The following is a 27,180-nucleotide window of genomic DNA, read 5'->3' on the forward strand; positions in this document are numbered from 1 at the left end:
TGACGCTATTGAGGTACTTTAAAGGATTAGCGCCAATAATGTTGGCGCTAATCCTGCAAAGTACATTGAGGCCCGTTATGGTATGCCTCCTTCTAACACCTGCTCAGTACACGCATTACAAATGCTGCTAAAAATGGTGCAGTGGAATCGCAGAGATTCCACTGCGCCATTTTTGCGGGCCCCCTAATGGAGGGAATACCCCCTTGCATACATTATGCCTAGCACAGGCATAATGTGGCGCAAGGGCTTACAAAGTGGCACAATGCGTGCATTGCGCCACTTTGTAAATATGGTGTGGTGCTTTTTCCGCACTATCGTCACATTAGCTTAAAAAAAATTACACTAATGTGGCATTAGTTGGTGCTAGGCCCTTCATAAATTTGGCCCATAGTCTTTAAGTATGAGCTTAGAAACAATAACAAATTCCCTATTCCCACCGCTATGTGGATGCTGACATGGGTGAACAAACAGATGTCAGTAATTGGTGTATGCCGTATTTATGGCAAGTATGTTCGGAGCAAACTATGTACTCGCAGGACTTTTTAATATACCACAAGATACTCTCAGATTTGACCCCATCAAAATGAGATGCACTGAAGTAAATCGATGTGCCTAGTTTCAAATACTGTGTTTGAGTAAGGAAAAAATGATTTCAGCCCAGATTTCCTAGTTAAACATTGTGCAAGTCAACCACTGGTGAAATATCTCCTTCTTTCTCCAGCTTGCCACAAAAATGCAATGCTTCTATTTAATCAATGATTTCCTATAGTATGCTTGTGTGTAATAAATTGTTCCTAATGGGTATGGACACATCCAGAAATATTTTTCTTTCACCTTACGTTTTAAATCTACCCTCTTATTGTAGGGATAGCACGGATTTCACAAGCCGCCCCAAACGTTGGAAGTGAAGTATACCTTTTGGAGAGTTCTTACGGGACAAACACTATTGCTGCACCCAAAAGGCATACAACAAGGAGGCAGTCAGGATGATGCAAAGGTTCAGATCTAGAGGTTACCCCAACAAGGTACTCAGAACCTCAAAAGAGAGGTCAGATCAACTGTTGAAGGGGAACCTTTTGACCCAAAAGGGAAGGACGAAAGAACCTAATAAGATTGGACTCATACCACTAACAACAGTGAATCAGATTTGAAACAGGTGTGCTCAAAGCATTGGCATATAATTAAGACAGATCCAGTAATTTGCTAATTAGTTACACCACATCCCCTCATCACATAGCATAGGCCTAAATCAATTAAGGACATCATGGTATGCAGCTATCTGAAAGCACAACCCAGGAAGGGTGGTAAAAAGGACAGCAGGACTTCTTAAGTGTGGTAAATGCAAAGCATGTAGAGGAAGCAAGAACAGAAAGAAGTACAGTTTACCATTGGGATATTTAGAAACATCAGGAATTTAATTTAATGCAATAGTGATTATTGTGTTCATGTTTTGGAATGTGCCTGCAGACAACAATATAAAGGTAGCACTATTTTTCCACCACAAAAGATATATATATATATTACTCCTCCTCTTCACGAAAATCCCTGGCCCGGTTCTTGGGAGGTACACTGAGCTTAGGCCATGGAATGTCACTGCCGAAGGGTATCGCATTATTTGTGTGCCCACTCAGGTACTGCTTAAAGTGTCTTTGGTGCACATTCAGAATACGGAATTTTACTACATGCGCACACCGCACAAGCCCACTTGGGAAACATATTATTAAGTTGATGATTATGGTCATGAAAAGTTATTTTCTATGGGGATTGCGTCATTTATGTGTCACCTTTAGCAATGTTTTATATGTTCACAATCTACTTTTCTCCATTTTAAAATGGCGATCGTTTGTGCAGTGATTACTGCTGCCTTGGTAAACCTCACTGATATATTTTTATGAGTTACACTATTCTGTACAATGCTTCATGCAGACTGCATGCCATTATTTGATTTTATATTCTGGTGAAATGTAAAAATGCAAGGGGGCGAGTACCATATGTATGCTGTTTTTGGGAAAAACGGAGTATTTATGTTTGACTGTTCCCCGTCACAATATTGTGACTGACGGACGTGACTATTGTTTCCTTTTGTGAGCCCATTTTCTATGTTGCTATACAGCACAGTTAATTTCCTTTTAAAACTTGGGAAGGGGGGGCAGCTACCCCATTTGTGAACAAGGCGACTCATTTTCCAAAATACATTGGGTGTTGCTGTGCCCATACCTGTCACTTTCAGTGGTGATTGGCAATAAATCTTTGGATGCAAGCAGTGGGAGCACATGTATCTCCTTGCAGAGGTATATTGTGCTCTCTCTATCGCTCCCTCTCTGTATATATATATATATATATATATATATATATATATATATATATATATATATGTAATATATAGTGATATGGCTTATATATAAATTCACTGAAAAAAACAAAGGTTACAGGGACATTATACTTAGGTTCTGAATTTCCTCGCACAAAACCATAGAAATTCAGCAGTTGTAGTTATTGTTAACTCAAGTAACTATAGTTCGCACTCTAAGGTAACTATAACTCGTGCCCCCACCATGCACAGTTTTCTCATCAATAATTTTATTGCAAATATCAATGATGCCAAAGACATTGTCATTAATGATGTAATATGTGAAGCAATTAGCTGTGCATGGTGCAGGTGCAAGTTAAATTACCTTAGGGCACAAATTATAGTGAATTGAGTTAACAATACCTATAACTGCTGAACGTTGTGTGAGGAAATTCGGAACCTAACCATAACATCCCTATAACCTTTGTTTTTTTTCAGTGAATTTCTGTAGTGTTTTTAGCACAGACGTACATATAAGCCAAGCCGCGCACTGTCTTTGGCCGTGTGCAGCAGTGTTTGGACACAGGAACCTGCCTGTAGCCAGGTCTGTTGGCCAACCCTCCTGCATGCACCCAGATCCATGCTGGACACAGCCTTCGACCGTGTGCAGCATGAGGTTGGATGCAGTGTGTGTGGGTTTTTTTTTTTTTTTTTTTCTTTGGAACCGCTGTTCCACCAGTGGAATTGTGGGTCCTGATCTGTGGTTCTACTGGTAGATCAGTGGTTCCACGGGCTGGATGAAAAAAAATGATTGCCCACAAGGGGTCCTCTATCTGACCTAGGGGTCAGGATACCTGTATCCTGAACCCTTATGTGTTTTGCACTCTCCTTTTCTCACTTCGAGTCAACCAATAAAATGGCAGCCACAACTTTTCTGTCAGGTTGCCACCAGCCATTCAGGGCCTTGCTTTTCCCCCAGATCCATGAATCTGGACACAGATCCGCGGGTCCATATCCAGGGAGGATCTGCATTCCTATTTACCAATGTTTTTTAAACTCTAATATCTCAGAAAGTACTGAACAGATTTGCACTAAACCCCAAAAAGTGTGTGCTGCGCATCAGGTTTTAGCTTCCAGACAAATTTGGTGTAATTCCAGTCAGCGGTTGGGCTGTAGGCATGTCTAAAGGTCTTACAGTAAAATGAACGGGGAAAACGTGTTTTGGGACAACCCCCCTTTTACTCGGCTCCCACTTGACGGATCACCCTTAAACTTTCAAGACAGAAGCTGAACTTAGCAAAGTATACGTTTTGAACATTTCGTAAAGATTCAACAAGCGCCACTAAAGTTATAGGTAAAACAAAAAACGCTCTACCTATGGAAACTTGGTCCTAACTATAACTTCTTAGTAGCGACTGCCACTAGGTAATGTATACAGATATCTATTATATATCTGTATGTGTGTATTTATATCTATATATCTATATATATCAATGAAATAAAGGGCAGTTAAAGTGACGTTATATTTAGGTGTTGTAATGAGATGCAAGCTAATATTTAAAAAAGCAAAAACATGGAAATACATTAGTTATAGTTTAGTGAACTAAGTATAACTTCCGTACCCATGATGAACTGCTTATGACCTTATATGTTACAGCACTCTTTACATTAAATGACATCATTGATACCATCACTGTTCATATTTATATAACACCATTGTTCAAATTACCAATGGAATCAACCGATAATTCTGACAGTTTGTTTTTTGCTTTGTGGACAAAGAGTAATACAACACCCTGAATCAATGGTTGAATTCTTATAAGCTTATTTGTAAGCTTTCAAATTATGTGAAGGAAATTTGATAGCTCAGAAGCAATGCACTTTTAATAGATGTCATTTTTTTTTTGCATGTATTCATTCAAAGTATTTGTGCAGTGGCGGTAGGCCACACGCAGAGAGGTGGCTACTGTGCATCATTAAGCAATAATGTGTTTGATCAACCTTTGCAGTGAAGGGCTAAGCAAGTAGGGTGTTAGATGGTCATGGAGGTGTGGGCACAGGGCCTGGCTGCAGGTGAGACCCTGTGGCCAAACTCCCACTCTGCATGACTGAAGGCCATGCACAGTGGGGTTGGCCACCTGTGGAGGGTTGGGAGTGAGATAAGGCCTCAGAGCAAGACCACCACCTAACCCCTGTTGTATGTTGGATACAGGGTGTGGCGTGACACCAGGCCTTGCAGACATCAACTTTGTATGTCCAAAGGCTGTGCATATTGGAGGTTGGCTGCTTGTGGACGTATGGGTGCAGACCCTGGCCACAGGCTAAGCCCTTTGTCAAACTTGTCCTGCATATGGCTGAAGGTCAGGTGCGATGGAGGTTTCAAGTTTATGGAAGGTTGGGGGCAGGGCCTTGCCCGATTCTAGCTACTAAGTCAAAATCTTGATGTGGCTTTGAAGCAAGATCTGGCCACAGGCTAAGACTGAGGTATCATAATTGATGCTATTAGTGAGGTAATTTACCATGTTATGAATGATGTAATATAGGAGGTCTTAAACATTGTGTAATGGGGGCCCAATTTATAGTTAGTCCACAAAACTATAATCAGCATTGTTTTTGATTTTATAAAATTAACTTGTGTCTCATTCTAACACCTAACAATAATCTCACTTTCACCATTAGTTTCTTCAATGATTTTTCATTTTCTTTCGAACATAAGTTAAGGTCTTGCGCCTAACCTAAATATGATGTAACTTTAACCTATGTTTTTTGTAAGTGAATATGTATACATAAAAAGTGCTACTTTTCAACTAGTTTGCACATGGAAAGTTTTGGCGTGATCAAGAAAAGAGGGGTGGAGGCAAAATGCATTTATCCCATTCTATTTTCCATAGGAATTTTCGACATAGCTACAGCCCAAACCACTGAACAGATTTACACCACGTTTAGCAGAAAGCTAGATCCTGGTCCAGAATGAGTGTTTTTGGTGTAACTCCATTCAATAGTTTAGAAGAAATTAAGGTTAAAAAACAATGTGAGAGATGCTGAGATCTGATCGGCTGCCACCACATCAAACAGGAAGTAGTGGCAACCATTTTAGGACTCGGATTCCATCCTGAGTCCTTAGGAAAACCACATAAAAAAGACATAGGGGACAGGCTACGGATACTCTGACCCCGCCTGGGGCCAAAAACATGTTTTTAAAAAAATCGAAACAAATTTGTGGAAGATCTGCAAATCCATGGCAAAATGGAAAAAAATAATCGCAGGTGCGTGTTTGTTTTATTAAACCCTCCTTGCGTGAGCCAGCATTGGGGGTTGCAGTGCCTGGGTTTTTTTGGGGGAGGGGGCACGTGGCCCCACTCCCCAAGCCTAAAACGCCACTTTAGTAATTGCAGGCAGAGAAACAGAACCCATAATGCTCCCGCCCAGAAGGAGCAGCATAAATGCAGCTGCTCCCCCTGGAATGAGCAATGCCAGCTTCCATACCATGTGGGGAGCTGGATGGGTCCACAAGAGTCCTGAGGCTTCCCCCACAGCCTCCAACATTGTTCTCAGTGAGTGTCCTGGGTGGGCACGGGGCACCCAACTATAATTGATGAAGCTCATCAGGGGGGTGGGGGTCCGCAGAACCAAAATCGGCTCGAGGTGGGGGCTGCACAGTTTCTCTCCCCATTTCAGAAAGATACATCCGCGGGGAATGGGGTCCTCAGGACCTACAAAAGGCACAGTTTGGGGTTTGCTAGTAACTTTGGTGCTGTTTTATGAAGCTTTAAAAACTTTCCATAAAAAAATCATTCATCTCAGCTTCTTTCTTGAAAGTTAAGGAGTGGTCCATCAAGGAGGGAGCTGAGAAAGAAGTAGGGCCCAAAATGCAATATTCTCATGCAATTTCCATAGGAAATTTTAAACAGTGCTACACTGAAAACGACTAAACAGAATTACACCAAATTTGTCACAAAGCTATTTCTTTACACAGAAAGTGTGATTTTTGTATTTGTCATAAATCTCTTTTAATAGTTTTGAGAAATTAAGGTCCAAAATGTGTAGATGCTTAGATAGTTGTGTTTGCAAGACTCTCACAGGAGTCCCGATGGAACCAACTTAAAAAATTAGAAGATCTGATTGGCTGAAGCAGATTTTTTCCATTTGTCCACCTCGCTCCTACAAGTCCCACAGGATCTCATGTTCTGTTTGGCTGGCCACAACATGACATTACATGACATGGGGATTGGAAATGATAAAAAAAATATATATATAAGGGGAAGGGTAGGCATACACTGATGCTCTGGACCAGATGGAACCCCACACCCCTGGGACCAAAAGAAAAACATATATTTTTGGGGTTGCCCCAATCCTGCTGGACTCTTACAGGAGTTAGTGTGACCCCTTAATCCCATGAGAATCCCACAGGAGCACACGGGCCAGGCTGACTTCCTCATCCGGCAAGATCAGAAAACCATTTAAAATAAAAAGGGAACGTGAGTACACATATTACCTGTGGCGGTCGCCAGTAGGTAGTTATAGTTAGGACCATATTTCCATAGAAAAAGTATTTTTTGACTTGCCTATATCTTTAGTGCCGTTTGACGAATCTTTACGAAATTTTCCCAAGAAAGTGTTCCTGAGAATTGTGTTGTACATGGGAGGTTTTGGGGTGATCCATCAAGCGGGAGATGATAAAAAGGGGTATAAGGGGGTTCAAAAAATTCCCATGTTAAATCCCATAGGGATTTTGAACATGACTATAGCCCGAACTGCTGAATGGAACTACACAGAATTTGGCAGAAAAGTAACTTTTGGTCCAGAAGGATGCCTTATTCTTGTTTGTTGGAAATCCGTTCAGCAGTTTTTTAGATATTAAAAGAAAATGAAATGTAGATATCTAGCAGTGTGAAGGATTCTCAAATAATAATGAGCTCGTGCAGAGAAATGCACAGTTCTGATTGGCTGCCAACACTTCAACCAGAAAGTGGTGGCAGCCATCTTGGGACTTGGCTTCAGGTGAGTCCCACAAAAAAAGTTTATAAAGAAGACAAGGGCAAGGGTAGGGACACCCTGACCCTCTAGCTCTGGTGTGGGGTCGCAGAGGAACCCACCTAGGGCAAAAAAGCAAAAAAACAAAAAAACCCTCTTTTAAAGAAAAAATTGCCATAAATTTGCGTTGAATTTGTGGCAAAAGTTTTTTTTAAAACAAGCGCGGTCTCCTGTGCTTGTTGAATGTAAAGCCCCCGGGTGGGCCACGTCCTGGGGGCATTGCCATTTTTAATGGGGACACCTGCCCCCGCCAACCCCAGGGTCTGCCACTTCCCTGGGGCACAAAAGTAAGACTGAGTGCGGCAGCCCTAGGGACTGTCACCTCCCCGAGGCTTTAAACAAATGAAATGCGGGGGCTGTCTGGCTCCCCTGCTGCCCTGGGGACTGCTATCTCCCAGACCACAAAAGTAAGATTGAATGTGGAAGGGGCTGCTTCACCCCCCACAGCCCCGGAACCAACACCTCCTTGGGGCTTTAAACAAATGTAGTGTGGGGGGGCCACTTATCCCTACTGCAAATCTGGGGACTGCCACCTGCCCGGGGCTTTAAACAAATGAAACACAGGTGACCGCTCAGCCTTTCCTCAGGGCTGGGGACTGCCACCTTCCCAGGGCGAATCTTTTATCTTTAAAAGTGAATGCAGTGGCCCGCTCAGGACCCCTTGCAGTCCCAAGGGCCGCCACCTCCCCATTCAATTTTTTTTTTAAAGATAGGGGGTCCATTGTGGACCCCTGGGGACCACCACCTCCCTAGGGCTATTTAAATGTTGGTAGGAGCCCTCCATAAGAGCCATTAATGACCCTGGGTGCCCACCCCGGGACACAGCTGTTTGCTGTGACTTAACAAAGGAAAATGCTCGCCCTCTTTGTGACACCAATGTCAGCTCCCACAGACATGAGTAGCCGGCTGGTACTGTGGGGGCCTCCAGGCTCCCCCTGTGGTCTCCAACATTGTGAGTGGGTGCCCTCGGGGGCACCCAGGTCATATGGCCATGCCCGGGGGCTTGGGTCCCTGGGACTAAGTTCGGCCTGGAGAGGGGGACCGGGTGGCCCTCCTCTCCCCAAAAAAATAATTTAGGCCAGGGTTCGGGGGATGAGGCCTAGATCAACCTGGGGAGGGGAACTGCTCTATCCCCTCAACAAACTGATACATTTTAGAAGGCCAGACACAGAGACCTGTAGCCAACTACCACTGTGCATAGCAAAGGTTGTGTGCAGCATGGGGTTGGGTGGTGAGGGATGTCCGCTTCAGGGACTGGACACCAACGCGGGGTCGGGTAGTTATAGGGGTTGGCTGCATGCCCTGTGGACAACCCCTGCTGCACACGGCCGAAGGCCATGGGCAGCACAAGATTGGGTGGTTTTAGGGGTTGGTCGCAGGGCCTGACCACAGGGCCGTGCGCAGCACCAGGTTGGGTGATTATAGAGTTGGCTGCAGCCCCAATGACTGCCCTGCAAGGCCATAGGCCGTGAATGGCAGTGGTTGGATTAACGTATAGTAAATAACATTACTTTACATAAAAAAAAACATAGAAATTGTCACTGTCAGTTATGTGAGTGAGTGAGTGAGTGAGTGAGTGGGTGAGTGGGTGAGTGGGTGAGTGGGTGTCAGTAGTTTTATGGGTCTGTGAATTAGTATGTGAGTAGATGTGTGTGTGTGGATGTACAAGAGTCTGTACTGGGGTATGACGGAGAGTGTGAATGGTTCTGTGGGTGACTTTATAAGTGATATCATCAGTGATGTCATGTGAGATGTCATATGTGAAGTCATAAGCAGTGCATTATGGGGGCGCAAGTTATAGTTAGCTCAGTTACTATAGTTGGTGAATTTCAATTTTTTTGTACATGTGAAATGTGAGCACAACTATAACGTTCCTGCAACCTTTGGTTTTTTAATTGAATCAGTGTTTTTTTTAATTCTATTTCCTAACTATAACATCTTGGTAACCCTTTCTTTTTAGTGACTAAATATATATATATATATATATATATATATATATATATATATGTTAGAAATTGGTTTTTTGGTTGGCAGTCAGGTTACCCTCTGTCCAAGCAAGAACCCTCACTCTAGTCAGGGTAAGTCACACACAATCCAAATTATCCTGTGCCCACCCTCTGGTAGCTTGGTACGAGCAGTCAGGCTTAACTTAGAAGGCAATGTGTAAAGTATTTGTGCAATAAATCATACAATAACACCATATAGCACCACAAAAATACACCACACAGTGTTTAGAAAAATATTGAATATTTATCTGTATATTTGTAGATCAACACAATAAAAGATGCAATAAGAATTTGTAGGAATATCACTGAAAAGTTATATAAAGTGTCTTAAGTCTTTAAAAAGCAAACAAAGTCTCTTTCAAGCACAAAGTACCTGGTTTGGAGTGGAAAATCTCTGCAGAGGGCCGCAGAGGAGGAGATGCGTGGAAAAATGGTGTGTGCGTCGGTTTCGCCCCTTCACACACGGACTTGCGTCGATATTTTTCACGCGGGGAGACGTGCGTTGTTCTGCGGGAAGAAAAATGGTGTGTGCGTCGGTTTCACCCCTTCACACACGGACTCGCGTTGTTATTTTTCACTCGGGGAAAACGTGCTTCATTTTCAGTCACGCGGGCAGACTCCTTCTATGGTTCGCGGGATTACCAGATGTCCCAGGGTCTGTGCGTGGATTCCTCGGCTTGTTATCCGGCTTTGCGTCATTCCAGGAGGCTGTGCGTGGAATTTTCTTTCTCACAGCAGGCGTCGCATCGATTTCCTCTCTGGAAGCCGGGTGGCGTTATCCATGCGAGGCCGTGCGTTGAAGTTCTGGTCGCCCCGTAGGCGTCGCGTCAGGCAGCGTCGGCGTGTGGCGATTTTCTCATCGCGGAGCAAGCTGTGCGTCAAATTTTTCGGCGCACAAGGAGTCCAAATGAAAAAGAGAAGTCTTTTTGGTCCTGAGACTTCAGGGAACAGGAGGCAAGTTCTATCCAAGCCCTTGGAGATCACTTTGGCAGCCAGACAAGAGTTCAGCAAGGCAGCAGTCCTTTGTAGAAAGCAGACAGGTGAGTCCTTTGAGCAGCCAGGCAGTTCTTCTTGGCAGGATGCAGGTTCTGGTTCAGGTTTCTTCTCCAGCAAGTGTCTGAGGTGGTAGGGCAGAGGCCCTGTTTTATACCCAAATGTGCCTTTGAAAGTGGGGGAGACTTCAAAGAGTGGTTTGGAAGTGGAAGGATTCAAGCTAGCCTGGCTGAGGAGGGGTGAAACCCCGAAACCGGTCCCAGGATGCTTGTTTCCGGTCCAGGGAGAACCTGGCCTGGCAGTTCGGGCTGGACTGTTCCCATGTGGAACAGGGTCAAGACTGATTTGCATATGGCTGGGTTCAAACTGGGGTGGCATGGTGAGCAAAATAATGGATGGATTAAACCCAGATCTGTGACTGGGGGTGAATGTTTGATTGGTTCCGCATTCCGTCCATCCAGTTACGCTATCCCACAGCGTTTGTATTTTGCTTTGCTTTTGCCGCCCTAAGTGCGCCGGGTATGCCCAGACGTGGGTCCCGGGCTCACTGCGCCACTGGATTCAAGCTAGCCTGGCTGAGGAGGGGTGAAACCCCGAAACCGGTCACAGGATGCTTGTTTCCGGTCCAGGGAGAACCTGGCCTGGCAGTTCGGGCTGGACTGTTCCCATGTGGAACAGGGTCAAGACTGATTTGCATATGGCTGGGTTCAAACTGGGGTGGCATGGTGAGCAAAATAATGGATGGATTAAACCCAGATCTGTGACTGGGGGTGAATGTTTGATTGGTTCCGCATTCCGTCCATCCAGTTACGCTATCCCACAGCGTTTGTATTTTGCTTTGCTTTTGCCGCCCTAAGTGCGCCGGGTATGCCCAGACGTGGGTCCCGGGCTCACTGTGCCACTGGATTCAAGCTAGCCTGGCTGAGGAGGGGTGAAACCCCGAAACCGGTCCCAGGATGCTTGTTTCCGGTCCAGGGAGAACCTGGCCTGGCAGTTCGGGCTGGACTGTTCCCATGTGGAACAGGGTCAAGACTGATTTGCATATGGCTGGGTTCAAACTGGGGTGGCATGGTGAGCAAAATAATGGATGGATTAAACCCAGATCTGTGACTGGGGGTGAATGTTTGATTGGTTCCGCATTCCGTCCATCCAGTTACGCTATCACACAGCGTTTGTATTTTGCTTTGCTTTTGCCGCCCTAAGTGCGCCGGGTATGCCCAGACGTGGGTCCCGGGCTCACTGTGCCACTGGATTCAAGCTAGCCTGGCTGAGGAGGGGTGAAACCCCGAAACCGGTCCCAGGATGCTTGTTTCCGGTCCAGGGAGAACCTGGCCTGGCAGTTCGGGCTGGACTGTTCCCATGTGGAACAGGGTCAAGACTGATTTGCATATGGCTGGGTTCAAACTGGGGTGGCATGGTGAGCAAAATAATGGATGGATTAAACCCAGATCTGTGACTGGGGGTGAATGTTTGATTGGTTCCGCATTCCGTCCATCCAGTTACGCTATCCCACAGCGTTTGTATTTTGCTTTGCTTTTGCCGCCCTAAGTGCGCCGGGTATGCCCAGACGTGGGTCCCGGGCTCACTGTGCCACTGGATTCAAGCTAGCCTGGCTGAGGAGGGGTGAAACCCCGAAACCGGTCCCAGGATGCTTGTTTCCGGTCCAGGGAGAACCTGGCCTGGCAGTTCGGGCTGGATTGTTCCCATGTGGAACAGGGTCAAGACTGATTTGCATATGGCTGGGTTCAAACTGGGGTGGCATGGTGAGCAAAATAATGGATGGATTAAACCCAGATCTGTGACTGGGGGTGAATGTTTGATTGGTTCCGCATTCCGTCCATCCAGTTACGCTATCCCACAGCGTTTGTATTTTGCTTTGCTTTTGCCGCCCTAAGTGCGCCGGGTATGCCCAGACGTGGGTCCCGGGCTCACTGTGCCACTGGATTCAAGCTAGCCTGGCTGAGGAGGGGTGAAACCCCGAAACCGGTCCCAGGATGCTTGTTTCCGGTCCAGGGAGAACCTGGCCTGGCAGTTCGGGCTGGACTGTTCCCATGTGGAACAGGGTCAAGACTGATTTGCATATGGCTGGGTTCAAACTGGGGTGGCATGGTGAGCAAAATAATGGATGGATTAAACCCAGATCTGTGACTGGGGGTGAATGTTTGATTGGTTCCGCATTCCGTCCATCCAGTTACGCTATCCCACAGCGTTTGTATTTTGCTTTGCTTTTGCCGCCCTAAGTGCGCCGGGTATGCCCAGACGTGGGTCCCGGGCTCACTGTGCCACTGGATTCAAGCTAGCCTGGCTGAGGAGGGGTGAAACCCCGAAACCGGTCCCAGGATGCTTGTTTCCGGTCCAGGGAGAACCTGGCCTGGCAGTTTGGGCTGGACTGTTCCCATGTGGAACAGGGTCAAGACTGATTTGCATATGGCTGGGTTCAAACTGGGGTGGCATGGTGAGCAAAATAATGGATGGATTAAACCCAGATCTGTGACTGGGGGTGAATGTTTGATTGGTTCCGCATTCCGTCCATCCAGTTACGCTATCCCACAGCGTTTGTATTTTGCTGTGGTTTGGAAGTGCACCAGGTCCCCTTTCAGTTCAATCCTGTCTGCCAGGGTCCCAGTAGGGGGTGTGGCAGTCCTTTTTGTCAGAGCAGGCCCTCCACCCTCCCAGCCCAGGAAGACCCATTCAAAATGCAGATGTATGCAAGTGAGGCTGAGTACCCTGTGTTTGGGGTGTGTCTGAGTGAATGCACAAGGAGCTGTCAACTAAACCTAGCCAGACGTGGATTGTAAGGCACAGAAAGATTTAAGTGCAGAGAAATGCTCAATTTCTAAGAGTGGCATTTCTAAAATAGTAATATTAAATCCAACTTCACCAGTCAGCAGGATTTTGTATAACCATTCTGGCCATACTAAATATGACCTCCCTTCAGATCAGCAGCTGCCACTTCACCAATGTATGAGGGCAGCCCCAATGTTAGCCTATGAAGGGAGCAGGCCTCACATTAGTGTAAAAACGAATTTAGGAGTTTTACACTACCAGGACATGTAAACTACACAGGTACATGTCCTGCCTTTTACCCACACAGCATCCTGCTCCAGGGGTTACCTAGGGCACACATTAGAGGTGACTTATGTGTAGAAAAAGGGGAGCTTTAGGCTTGGCAAGTACTTAAATGCCAAGTCGAAGTGTGAGTGAAACTGCACACACAGGCCTTGCCGTGGCAGGCCTGGGACAAGGTAAGGGGCTACTTGAGTGGGTGGCAAAACCAGGGCTGCAGGCCCACTAGTAGCATTTAATGTACAGGCCCTAGGCACATACAGTGCCCATTACTAGGGACTTATAAGTATATTAAATAGTCCAATTGGGTATGATCCAAAGTTACCATGTTTAAAGTGAGAGAGCAAATGCACTTTAGCACTGGTTAGCAGTGGTAAAGTGCACAGAGTCTAAAAGCCAGCAAAAACAGAGTCCAAAAAGTGGAGGGAGGCAGGCAAAAAGTTAGGGGTGACCACCCTAAGGCATGTCAGGTCTAACAATATATATATATATATATATATATATATATATATATATATATAATCCTCAGCCTCCTGGTCTGAAAAGCAACACACCTTGCTGCCGGTGCATACGTCAGGGCAAAGACCAGCAACCCTCATAGATTCACGAAAATACAAACGTTGCACTCCCGGAGTATGCCAGAACAATTTCAATTTATTACAGATGAAAGCACAAGACCGCACTAACGCGTTTCAACATAACGTCTTCCTCAGAGTGGTTCGGTCCGTATGAGCAATCACTTCACATAGTCCACATTTATATAGGGCATTTCAGAGTAAAAGACCTACAAGTCTCCACACCTGTTAATGATATTGGATTATTACTCGTTATTACGCATGATTTCAAATTTGTAACTGCTCAAAATGTGCAGTGCCGTAGCCATAGTCCCTCTTTCAAAAAGATTCTTGGTGAGTCAGAATGTTAGTCTCTCAGCACAAAGCAATACTTCTGATGTGATCCTTATTAGTAACAAACCATACCAAGTTTTCTATATATATATATATATATATATATATGGTGAGCGTAGCAGAGGGTTTAATCCATGTAACATTCTTAGTGATAAAACAACAGCATTATGGGATTGGAAGTCCGTACTAATTGCCGCACATGTTCCTTCTTCCAATTATACAATTCACATCCAATATTATAATACCATGTTTGTTCTGAAATCAGATAACATATTTATAATAGGCTGTGCTGGAACGTTTCAAAATTATATTATCCACCAAGTCTTTAACTTCCGATTTTTCGATGTCGTTCATATCCAATTTGATTTAGAGGACCTTACCACAGAACAAGGTCAAAAAATCAATAACAAATGTTTATGGACTCTGTGCTTCTTCCCAACATGCTTGCAGCTGTAACAATGCCAAAATAAACAAGCAGTCTCCGGACCCTATTCATTCAGGGCCACATCAGCAATGTTGAACTTTAACAGGTAACTACTCACCATTTAAAATGAGAGAGTACCCTGTAATCCGGAGTGGCCCCAGGCGCTTTAGAAGGCGGAAAACCCATTTCTTCCAGTGTAATGTACACACGCAAGAGATACGTATCTCCCTGCTCACTGCGAAATAACACTGTTCTTCAGTGCCGGGCGCTGTCGCTTTTTAAATATTTCATCCTCAGCCTCCTGGTCTGAAAAGCAACGCGCCTTGCTGCCGGTGCATACGTCAGGGCAAAGACCAGCAACATGTGCGGCACTTCGTACGGACTTCCAATCCCATAATGCCGTTGTTTTATCACTAAGAATGTTACATGGATTAAACCCTCTGCTGCGCTCACCATATATATATAGAAAACTTGGTATGGTTTGTTACTAATAAGGATCACATCAGAAGTATTGCTTTGTGCTGAGAGACTAACATTCTGACTCACCAAGAATCTTTTTGAAAGAGGGACTATGGCTACGGCACTGCACATTTTGAGCAGTTACAAATTTGAAATCATGCGTAATAACGAGTAATAATCCAATATCATTAACAGGTGTGGAGACTTGTAGGTCTTTTACTCTGAAATGCCCTATATAAATGTGGACTATGTGAAGTGATTGCTCATACGGACCGAACCACTCTGAGGAAGACGTTATGTTGAAACGCGTTAGTGCGGTCTTGTGCTTTCATCTGTAATAAATTGAAATTGTTCTGGCATACTCCGGGAGTGCAACGTTTGTATTTTCGTGAATATATGTATATACATATAACAATATAAATAGATTTTTTTCTTACTAAAAAAACAAAGGTTATAGGGAGGCTATAGAGAAATGCATAATTTTCATTTTAACACACTCAGCTGTTCACATCCTCTTTCTCGAGTGCTCTGAAGCATCGTTCGAGCCTTTCTGGCACTTTACATAAACGCTAAATGGAAAGGATTCACTGTACCAACTAGTTCACAAGACCTTGGTAGTTCTTTAATGATGTAGAGTACCTTTTATTGCATCTTTGCTTCTATTTTCATTTTCAAACAATGTTAGCAAGAGCTATGTGTGTGTCCGTGTGTGCACGCATGTGTGTGTCTGTGTATAGTTCTATATGCCCAGTGAAATCAGTTGCTTTACATCATTACATTATATTGTTACTAAAGCTCTTCAACACCAATTTTGTTGTGTTTAATGCAAGGGTAATATATTTCAGAATTCCTACAAAGTAACCACTTTGTAGGTGTTAAACATTTTGCATCTTTTCATTCCCCTACACTCTCACAGATCCAAAATCTCTTGATCAGAAGGAAATACGATAAACTCATGGATGTTCAGTAGTTGAAAGTGTAACCTCCACCTGCCAAAAACCAATAATTCTGTGATTCAGAAAACATCATTTGGGATGCATAGAAAACACTTTCAGAGCACGTGTGTTTTACTTAAGTTAGCAAAACTTTTTAATACTTATTTACTTCCTTGGAAAAAAACAATGGACTCGAGTCACAAACGTTTTGTTTTGTAATTTGTACTGACTATTGTAGTACTCCTATTTTACTCCTGAATTCTAAGATTAAGGGCCTGATTACAATGACGGTGGGAAGTGTCCTGCCTTCATGTTTTTGGTGGTCTGACTGCCCGGTTACGATATGTGTGGTGACACCACCTCAAGAGTGTCGCTAACATTTCTGCTACTACGGCAGAAGCAGAAGCTACCCATGTAGGGAGTTACGTGCACCTCACCACCAGCCCAATTTTGATCTGCCCTTGAGAGTCGGTGGAAAGGCAAGAAATGAGCCAAATAAATGGCTCAAGGGCGATTGTGGCCATGTGTAATGTAGCTAGTGCTCATGTAGTGCCCTCCAATGCCTCCAGGTCAGGTTCACCCAATGTTTCACTTGCACAACAGAATGCAGGGAACCAGTGTGCCCGACTGGCTGGAGGATCTGTAATATGGCCAGCATTGGCTTCTGGCTCATTTCCAGAACTGAAGTGTGCCACTGCCATGACTCCTACACTTGCACACTTCAGCCCTGCGGGACAATCATAATGTGGTGGTCGGGATGCCGCCAGCTTGGTAAAGTTTTGAAGACCGCCGGAGCGGTACAACCGCCGAAGTCATAATCAGGCCCTAAGTCAGCAGTTCTATGTTACAACGACTACAAATAAGATGGCTGAATTCAAGATGTGCAAATGGCTTTACCTAAAGTTTTTATATTCCTGGGCCCCCATATGGCCATTTATTGTGGCACTAATAAGCAAACTTCCTGCAGCTGCTTGAATGTAGAACTGTCCCTGGTATCCTGACTTTTCAGTACTGATAAAACACTGTCTCGAAAATTCGTTTTCATTTGAAAAAAATAAAAATAATATCATTATATCATTTTTGACTATCGAGCATGACATTGTTTATAGATAATGGACCTACCGATTCTAAAGGCCCGAGCTGAACGCAAGGTCGGAATAGGAAGGCAAGGGACATTAAGGAGCAATATTTGCTAGCTGTAAGGTAGCACAGCTATAATTAGCACATAATATGCCAGTACTTCCACAACCCCTTCGATTGTTCTTCTAGCTGACTGTTGCAGTCTGATTGGCTGCCCACCTTTGACAGGCCAATCAATATTCTAATTCTGAATCGACAGTTCTAAAAAATAATCCTATCATTTTGACATATAAGAAAATATATCGTACGTTATTATATTTTTTGGCACTAGGGATAAGTCACCAGTGGCTGTGCTGTTGTTAGTAGTCATGATCTATGTTCCTTTTAAAGTGCGTGGCTGTGCACCCTAGCAGTCAGAGGTTTATTAGCACTCAGGGAATTATAAAGAGCTTTGGTGAACAAGATGCACACGGTTTTTCTGAGCCACAAAACATTCTACAAAGGAAAGGCTCTTCACAAGCTGTGCGGAAAAGAGGCTTAAACAAATAGTGGCTGCAAGGGCAGTAACTTTGTTCAGAGGAAAGGCGGTTGCTTTTCTCATTGCTCACTCCATTAGTCATGTTCTGTCTCCCATCATTTTACAGTATTTGTATGACTTGTAATACACAATCGACAGTCAGGCAGATAGTATGAAGTTATTTTTGCTGATACACATAGCTAAGTGTTTTTCACAATGCATACAACTCTGTGGATTCAATGCTTCAGCTTGTTTTCAAATGCTTGTTTTACATAAGAGTGACACCATTGGATAGGATGTGATTACTGAACAGCACTTTTTTTCTCTAGGACTTGATGATTGCCTGCAGCAGTATATCAAGAGCTTTGAGAGAGAGAAAATTGGTGGAGACCAACTGTTGCGCATCACTCACCAAGAACTGGAGGAACTGGGAGTCACCCGCATTGGACATCAGGAACTCATATTAGAAGCCGTTGACCTGCTTTGTGCTCTGGTAAGTTTTTGCTTGCAGTAGTAGAGGAGACAGAGCTATGGATGATGAGGCATTATAAATGTCTATTGCCAGTCATTCTGTATAGGTATTGCAATTATACATTTATATACACATTTCCTTGCATAATACCAATACAAAACATTTTTTAATAAAGCAAAAAAGCAAATGGCATAAGATATAAATATCAAAGTTAACAGCATTAACGTGTTAGGTCCAAATCAAACTCCAAAAAATCTGTGGAACCGAAAGTGGAAATGTGAAATAGCAGTTACCATCCCCTCAGAATTATGAGATGCAGGAGAACTAAGTGAATTTGTGGTGATTGACCCTAAGATTCAGGTAACCACTAGGAATTAGCAAAGAATTATTGGGGGAACTTGACCCGCAATTAACAATTCACTTCGTAAATCCTCCGTTTTAAGAGATCCCAGCATTCCCCTGGTAACTCTACTTCGGTAGAGGCGGAATTACTGGGAGATTTACGAGGGCACCGATAATATGGTTCACAATGGGGAAGAGTTCAAGTCTGGGGAACGCTTTTTTACAGGTCATCAATAGAATATAACATCTGAAGAGCAAATCATCAGAGAGAGTAATGCCATCAGTGGGACTCCTTAGAAAGGACAAGGCTGATTGAGATACTAATGGTCTTATTTAGAGAGTGGAGGATGGAAGATTCTGTCACAAACATCGTGGATATCCTCTCTGTTGTATGACAAGTGTTTGGGCATTAGCACACTTGTAATATAGCAGACAGTTTATCTGCTATGATTATTACAGACTACACCATCCTCCAAGCTCTAAATAAGATCCTAAGTATATGTAAATTCTTGTGGATGCATGATCATCTAAGAGTAGAAGAAATACTCTTGTATTTCTGGAATTATGGAAATCCATGCATCACAAAGCTTCGGGACGTCTAACAAGATTTTTTAAAGTGTTTATTATAAAGTACCATTTTAAGACTACCCAATAGATGATATTAACAGATGGTGATTACAGGTAATGTCTATAACACAGGAAAGTATAATATTTTCATAGTTCATTTCAAGCGGTTTCTGATTAAGTGCTCTAGGGAAAATAGATATTCTGTCCCCTGAACTAAAATATTGACATAGAAAATTATGTCTTCAACAGTAAATAATTGGTGGACAATTATTTCCTTTTTAGATCTTTTGAGATTAGTTTACATGGGATTATGTTATAGATGTATAAGTGTTTAAAATCGATCTGGCCTTTTTTTTTAGAACGCAAGGGCTTCACTGTGGTCCTTATTCACAAAACACTTTGCATATCCAAGCGGCACTGAGTTGAGGATAAAGTGTCATTTGGGGCACATATGCCAGCCCCTATTTTTCCAGAAACAGGAGCTGCAGATATTTACACGTCCATGGCACTTATACCCGCAGACAATTTTCCAGCAGGTTATTTTCTGCAGTGCAAGAGTGGATTGAGTGGTAGGAAAATGGATGTTCCCATAAAAAAGCTTTGTAAGTGGCTGTTGAAAATGTGGCGAATACCCACAAGTCACAACGTCATATATATTCACAAATATTTGCAATGTCTTTCATCCTCCCTACACTTGTACAAATAGACTACACCTTGAAAACATAGGTGTAAATTATAAAGTGATGGCAGTATAGTTCAAGGAACATAATCATAATTTATTGACGTGACTGACAAAATATTTTTCCACATTGAGAAACAAGCATTGGCAGAGTAAATAGGTTTAGCTGCGGCTGATAAGCTTCTGACGTTTTACGTTTAAAAAAATATACATATAAAAACAAATCTTCACAGGTTTCCACTCACTTGTGCGCTTGCAGGCGCAGAAGGAAACAGACTCTGCTTTTTGGGATGCTCGCAGCTGTTATGCCTTTAGTGGAAACTGTCCTAACAGGTTGCCCACACTAGGTGAAGACGTACTAACTAACAAACAGGGGCAGTTGGTAACCATTTCAATCTTTTCATTGCAAATTTCAAGCAAGGGGAACATCTCTGTTTGCCCCATTTCATTGTGATTCATGAGGAATTTAAATGTTGACAAACAATGTGTTCGGTTTTTCATCTTCTAAAACGTTCCACTTTCAACAGTGCAGGCTTTACGGCAGGAATGTTTGTTAATCGGGCTCCTATTTAAAGAACTTCTAGAATAAATTGATTCCTTCACTTAAGTCATATGTTTAACATAAGGAGGCGTTTAAGGTTCATGTTAGTGAAGTAAAATGTCACATTTAATTGCTGCCTTGATGATCAGTTACTTAGGACCTAGAATTTGGCGGATCGGTTACTGCCTCACAACAGTGACTTATACCCCGTCTGTCAGAATATAAATTCCATAGGAAATAAAGGGATTTATATTTCGGCAGACGGGATGTCCGTCACCGTTGTGATGGGGTAACCCGTCCACCGAGATCTAAACCAGGCCCTTAATTTGCAATAAATGCCAGTTTTCCCTAGGCTTGCTTATTATATTTACTATGGTAACACTGAAGAATGGACGGATTCGCTTTCTTATTGCATGCATTGCCCAAGTGAAGTGGACTAGCATGCCCTCTTCATAATCCTGGTTGTCCATTTAAAAAATTCATCATGACAACTTCCTAAAGGTGGTGACTTGTTTTCTGCTTTGCCGTTTGATGAGTGACAATTTTTACTTCTCTTTTTCATTATGACTTCAAAGAACAGGTAATGGCTGTCATGTTTTCCAGATTTATCATTATGCTGCTAAGTTATTCTGTTCTCTGAGCTCAAATTGTGGTTATCTGTAAATATCTAAGAAGCCGTTCAATTACAGTGTAACTACGTGAGTTTGCTAATCCCAAGGATAATGTGAAATGCTGCAAAGTGTTTCACAACTTGCTTAACAACCTGTACGATGAGTAAAACACCTGTAGTACACACACACACACACACACATGCGTGCTCTCACTCACCCAAACACAATCAGCACACACACAGTTATTACACGGTTATTAGAACTAATATCGCACAATCTTTGGCCGGATGAAAGTGAAGTTACTTGACCTTTGACTTCAATACTATTACAGAAAGTAATATCACTACAGAAAAGAACTGTTGGTAGTTTAAGGTGAATACAATGATAACAAAGTTACTAAAGATATACCTAGCATATGCTATCAAATGTCTGATGCTGTCATCTCAGGCCTACTGCAGCTTCATATGCTCAAGTAATGCCATCCTACATCATATTCAGCCAACATGGCTAAGTACAGCCATGAATTCCCAGATCCCTTAACCTGAGCCCCGTGCTTTGTACGAAGGGTACATGCAATGTGTTCTGCCCACAGTCACGACCACAACATTGGTTTAGGGTAAAGAGATCTGTGATTGACGGTGCAACATCTCCCCACTACCATTCTGTAGCTTGGTTGGTTCATAGCCGGGTGGAAGAATGAGGTCACCACGGTGCGATGTACAGAGAATCCCTCAGTGATGGGCCATTCTTCGTCTGATATGCGTGAGCCTGGCATTTTGCTGCTGCCCGCTGCAGAAAGCATAGGCACCAACAGAGAAAGATGGTGAGGCCTGCCACCTCTACTTGGAACTCACTCATGGTGACACTGGCGGCAGGCTATGTCCTGAAAGTGTGACAGATAGATGAAACATTCTGACATTCTGTTCCAAGAGGTGAGAACTGCCTAAGTAAATGTCAGTTAGAGAGCCCTGTTTTCTGAATGTCCTAGACCCAGTGCTTGATTTGTAGCAAAACATAAGTGCTGGGACCCGAGCTTTTCTTTGGAGGCTACCACCAGTAGTGCCGAATGCTGAGTTTACCAAATACCACTGCTACATGCTTTAGATAGCACCTCGCGCCTCTTTCTTCCACCGCTGCACTTAGGCCCATATTTATACTTTTTTAGCGCCTCAATTGCGCCGCTTTTTTACGCAAAAGCAGCGCAAACTTACGAAATACAATGGCATTTTGTAAAAATTACGCAAATGCAGTGCTAAAAAAGTATAAATATGGGCCTTAATGTCTCTTATTAGTCTTAAAATGTACCGTTTTTCCCTGCTTCTGCCTTTGTCATTATTTTCTGATCTTTCTCCTTCTTCTTCTTTGTCCCATTTATGATTTTCGCTCTCTAGCATGGGCTCAAAGTCTGATGATGAAATGTAAGTCTATTCTTCTTAAAAGAGTGGCAGGACCCACCACCTACAACCACTGGTACAAATTAAGCACTGGAGTCCCTGAACGAAAGATTGCAAAGGCTGTGCATGTGCCAGGAAAGCCTCAGAGATGGGTAGCAGTTGCAACCTTGTGTGACCTTTACTATAAATGGTCCTCATGTACATCGATTTGCGTTCAGGAATTCTTATTCGTTGTTGGTGGTTTCCACTATCCTGATCTATATTCCAGGCTGCAGGTGAGGGATGAGCTTTCGAGATTGCATGTTTCCACTTTTATTTCTCGGACATAGTTAAACCTATTCTGCCAAAAAATCAGTAATAAAGTGATCCATGATTTGAAAAGATGGTTAATTATATATTTTGCCCCGTGTAACTACAGATACGTAGAGGGACAGGAGCAGAAATACCAATTAAAAACTCTAAAATTTAGAAGAATATTTCTCAGATCATGAAGTAGCATGTGGATCACATGCCCCATGGCTACAGATATTTATCGATTCTAATGCCAGCTTTTGAGGAGACAAACTTCTTTGCTTTTCAGAAACTCAGAAAAGTAGCTATATTCCCTAAGAATACTCGGAAACAAGTCCACAACCTATACTGCATACTGGAGGCAGCATGCTAGTCAACTATATTGTATTTTACGAAAGCGAACCAATATCATTGCAGAGCACCCTGTCGACATTTTCCCACCACCACACTGCTGTCAATCTTAGGGACATGATGCATATTGCCCTTCATTCTAGGACAATGCCCAACACACTGAAATGTGTTATGTGTTACTTCTTAGAGGTACTAAAGCCCTATAGGGAAACACATCCTAGGGACACTCACCCACTAGATTGATTGGCAAGGTCCAATATAGACCACATTGTGCAGCAGGGATGATTACACTCCATCTTGTTCTTCATCCAAGGGCCATTAGATCAAAAATTTGCACTGCATTGTAATAAAGACACTAACCAATCAGATGTTTTTGAATTGAAAACGCTACAAATCCACCAGAATGCCCTTATTTTAGGAATACTAACCCAACGCACTTCTTCATAGGGCCCCTAACCAATCACACTTCACTTCATACTCTGTACGTTAGCTCTCTGCATTGCAACATAGAGATGCAAACAAGTCATACTGCACTTCGCCCTGGGGATACTGCCACTATGCATCTGCCTGCATGTTGCGACATTAACTCACAACATTGAATTCTGTATACAATAATTCACTATGTTACATAGGCTTTTCAGGCATGAAGACACTACACTTAATGCTTAATTTGAGCCAGTGGTTTCCAGTACTCGGCACCTGCATTTAATTCTCAACACTAGCCCTAATGACAGTTTGTGACATGGTAGTGTTGTCTGTCTCCATTTCATGATGAACACAACAATAGCGTTAAATAATTCAATATACCATAAAAAGAATAATACCTAGCACCCATGCCATTCCTATAGCTTTGTGTGGCCTGGAATAGTCTGAATTATGTCACTTGTAGGAGTGTGATGATTATTAGTTGTGTTGGTGCTATCATTGGCAGCTCTGGCAGGGCCTATGGATATTAACCTATAATGGTGCACTCTATTTTAAGGACACTAACCAAAGACACTGTTCCTGAGTGTGTGGATCTATCCTAATGCTCTAAACCATAGGGAAAAAATATCACCACAGTGCACTGCATATTGAAAACACTCATCTATCGAACTGTATCTTAGAGACAGGGACCCACTGAGTTAGTATTGTAACAGAACACATTGCACTGCCACTTAGGGAAGCTGCCCACCACATGTAACTGAATCCTTGCACCACTAATATGCCTCACTGTTCTAAAGGGATGGTAACAAAGCACATGGCACTGCACTCTTGACACACTATCCGACCACATCAACTGTCTCCTACAGACACTATCAGACCTCCATTTTTTTATGTGCACTAAACCACTATACTACGTGCATCATATAAATTCTAATTCACATAACCCATGACACTGTACTGCAATCTACAGAACCTTTTCCACCAGAGTTCACTGTTTACTAGAGGCACTTGCCCACCAAACTGTAGTAGAAATCTGTGAAAGTGACCCACCACGTTGCACAACACACTAGGGAAAATAACTCACTGCACCTGCACCAAACCATGACACAAGCTAATACCATGCTATTCTGAATCCTAAGGTCACTATAATAAGTCATAGCATTGCATCCCAGGATCACTAACCCACTGCAGTAAACTCCACATCTTCTATGCACCAACATATCACAGACCGCTAGCTCCACTGGAAATTAACCCATGACAATGACTATATATTATGAACTTTAATTCGCTTCTCTCCAGCTTCAAAGCACTATTGAATTACAATGTACTACATGGTAGGAATTATACCACATTTCTGCTCATCGTGTCATAGGAAGATTTACTCACTGTATTGCACCTAAGGGACACCAATTTGCCACACCAAGCTCTAGTCTCAGAACAACATGTCACACTGCTCTGCTCCATGTAGATAGCAGTACACTTCACTGCTCCCTAGCGATGCTGCAATCCACATGACACTGCACACTGTGGAAACTAACCCATTACTTTTCACACAGGTAATGCTGACCTATACGATTACTTCCTATGGCTATTCATCTACCATTCCAGCTACATCCTTGCCATTCTAACCCATCACATTTTATCGAAAGCAAGGGAAATGTACCCTCTAAAACGCATGGGACCTGGAGCCCCCTAATCCTCATGCTGTATCCACCCCCAATCCACTAGTCAATGACAAGGCAATGAGATCTGTCTTTGGGAACCCATCTGTCATTGGGAAGAGTGCCATACTTTTTTACAAATATCAACAGTTAAGCATGACATTTTTATTACTACAAATCCAATCAAAACAAATTAGATTCAACCAATCTGATTTCTTAAAATATCCAAGTTACATTAGAAAATGCAGACATTTTTTCAACAAAGAAATACAAAAACTGTCATTTGTACTGTGTTAGAAATGGGGGCTTTGTTTTGCAGTCAGGTTATCCCGTATCCAAGCAAAGACCCTCACGCTAGTCAGGGTAAAGGAGAATCACCCTCAGTTAACCCCACCTCACCCCTTTGGTAGCTTGGCACGAGCAGGCTTAACTTCAGAGACCAGGTATAAAGTATTTGTACCAACATACACAGTGATATAGTAAAAACACCACAACATGACTCAACACAGATTTAGAAAAATAGCTAATATTTATCTAAACAAAACAAGACAAAAACGACAAACATCCGACATACACAAGTCAAGTTATGAATTTTTTAAGATTAAACAAAAAAAATAGTGCTTAGACACACAAATTGCTTCGATGAGGTGATAACACGGCATTGTGACGGGGAAATTCCCAACAATCTGACACCAATGGGGCCAGGTAGGGAGTCGCGCAGACCCCCTGGTACAGTACCTTAGTAAAATGCGAGAACCAGCTAGTGCGTGAGGTCGGGGATCGCGGCTTTGCTGGATCCAAGGCGGTGTCAGTTCCAGTGCTGTGGGGCGAAGGAGCAGAGGTGTCATGAAGAGGCGTCAGATCCTTGCTTCAGAGTGGTGGAGGTGGGGCATCGTCGGTGTGAAGCGTTGAATCCACGCACTTCAGGCAGAGTCGATATCTGGATTGATGCAGTGACTTCCATGGAGTCGCGGACTTAAGCAGGGCTGCAGCAATGTCGGGCCTGTGAGGGTCATCACACTCTAGCGAAGACCACAGAGTTGGTTGCAGGCAGCGTCATGGGATTCAGCAGCGGCATCGGTCCCGAGTTGTCCAAGGTCGGTTTTCTTGGATCGTCACCAGCTTCTCCTTTGAATTGCCCAGGGACTGGATAGGGCACCACTTGTCAGGGCAGGTGTCTCAGACAAGAGTCCAGGTGCTGGTAGGGGAAGTTTTTGATAGCCCTGAGACTTCAGAACAGAGGGCAAGCTCAGTCCAGGACCTTGAAGCTTCTACTCATGCGGGAATCTACCACAAAGTCCAGCCCTTGTCCCCTTTCCCAGGCAGAAGCAGCAATTTCAGGATTGCCCAACAAAGAGCAGTCACAGGCAGGGTCAGCACTTCTCCTCAGCTTTCCAGCTCTTCTCCTTGGCAGAGGTTCCTCTTGATTCCAGAAGTGATCTAATTTTCAGAGGTTTTTGGGGCTCTTGTTATACCCCTTCCTGTATTTGAAGTAAGCCTACTTCAAAGGAAAGTCTCTCTTGTTTGTGAGATCCTGCCTTGCCCAAGCCAGGCCCCAGACACTTACCAGGGGGTTGGAGACTGCATTGTGTGAGGGAAGTCACAGCCCTTTCAGGTGCGAGTGACCACTCCTCCCCTCTCTCCTAGCACAGATGGCTTATCAGGATATGCAGGCTACACCCCAGCTCCCTTTGTATCACTGTCTAGAGAGAGGTGAAAACAGCCCAACTGTTAAACTGACCCAGACAGGGAATTCACAAACAGGCAGTCTCAGAATGGTTTAAGCAAGAAAATGCTTACTTTCTAAAAGTTACATTTTCAAACACACACTCTAAACACCAACTTCACTAAAATATGTATTTTTAAATTATGAGCTCAGAGATCCTAAACTCCATATTTCCATCTGCTGCCTAAGGGAACCTGCACTTTAATAATATTTAAAAGCAAACACATAAGTACATGTCCCACCTTTAACATACACTGCATCCTGCCCATGGGGCTACCTAGGGCCTACCTTAGGGGTGCCTTACATTTATCAAAAGGGAAGGTTTAGGCCTGGCAAGTGGGTACACTTGCCAAGTCGAATTGGCAGTTTAAAACTGCATTCATAGACACTGCAGTGGCAGGTCTGAG

General features: G+C 43.5%; 1 protein-coding gene across 2 annotated transcripts in view; it reads left to right on the plus strand.

Annotated features, from left to right (window-relative positions):
- Positions 1-27,180, plus strand: part of CNKSR2 (connector enhancer of kinase suppressor of Ras 2) — a 1,907,760-nt gene that overhangs the window by 339,326 nt on the left and 1,541,254 nt on the right. For both annotated transcript variants that reach the window (XM_069204730.1, XM_069204731.1), the window contains exon 2: positions 18,042-18,205. In XM_069204730.1, coding sequence (XP_069060831.1) covers positions 18,042-18,205 — 164 coding nt within the window. The remainder of the gene's footprint in view (positions 1-18,041; positions 18,206-27,180) is intronic.

Source organism: Pleurodeles waltl, chromosome 8, assembly GCF_031143425.1.
Source record: "Pleurodeles waltl isolate 20211129_DDA chromosome 8, aPleWal1.hap1.20221129, whole genome shotgun sequence".
NCBI classification, from domain to species: Eukaryota; Metazoa; Chordata; class Amphibia; order Caudata; family Salamandridae; genus Pleurodeles; species Pleurodeles waltl.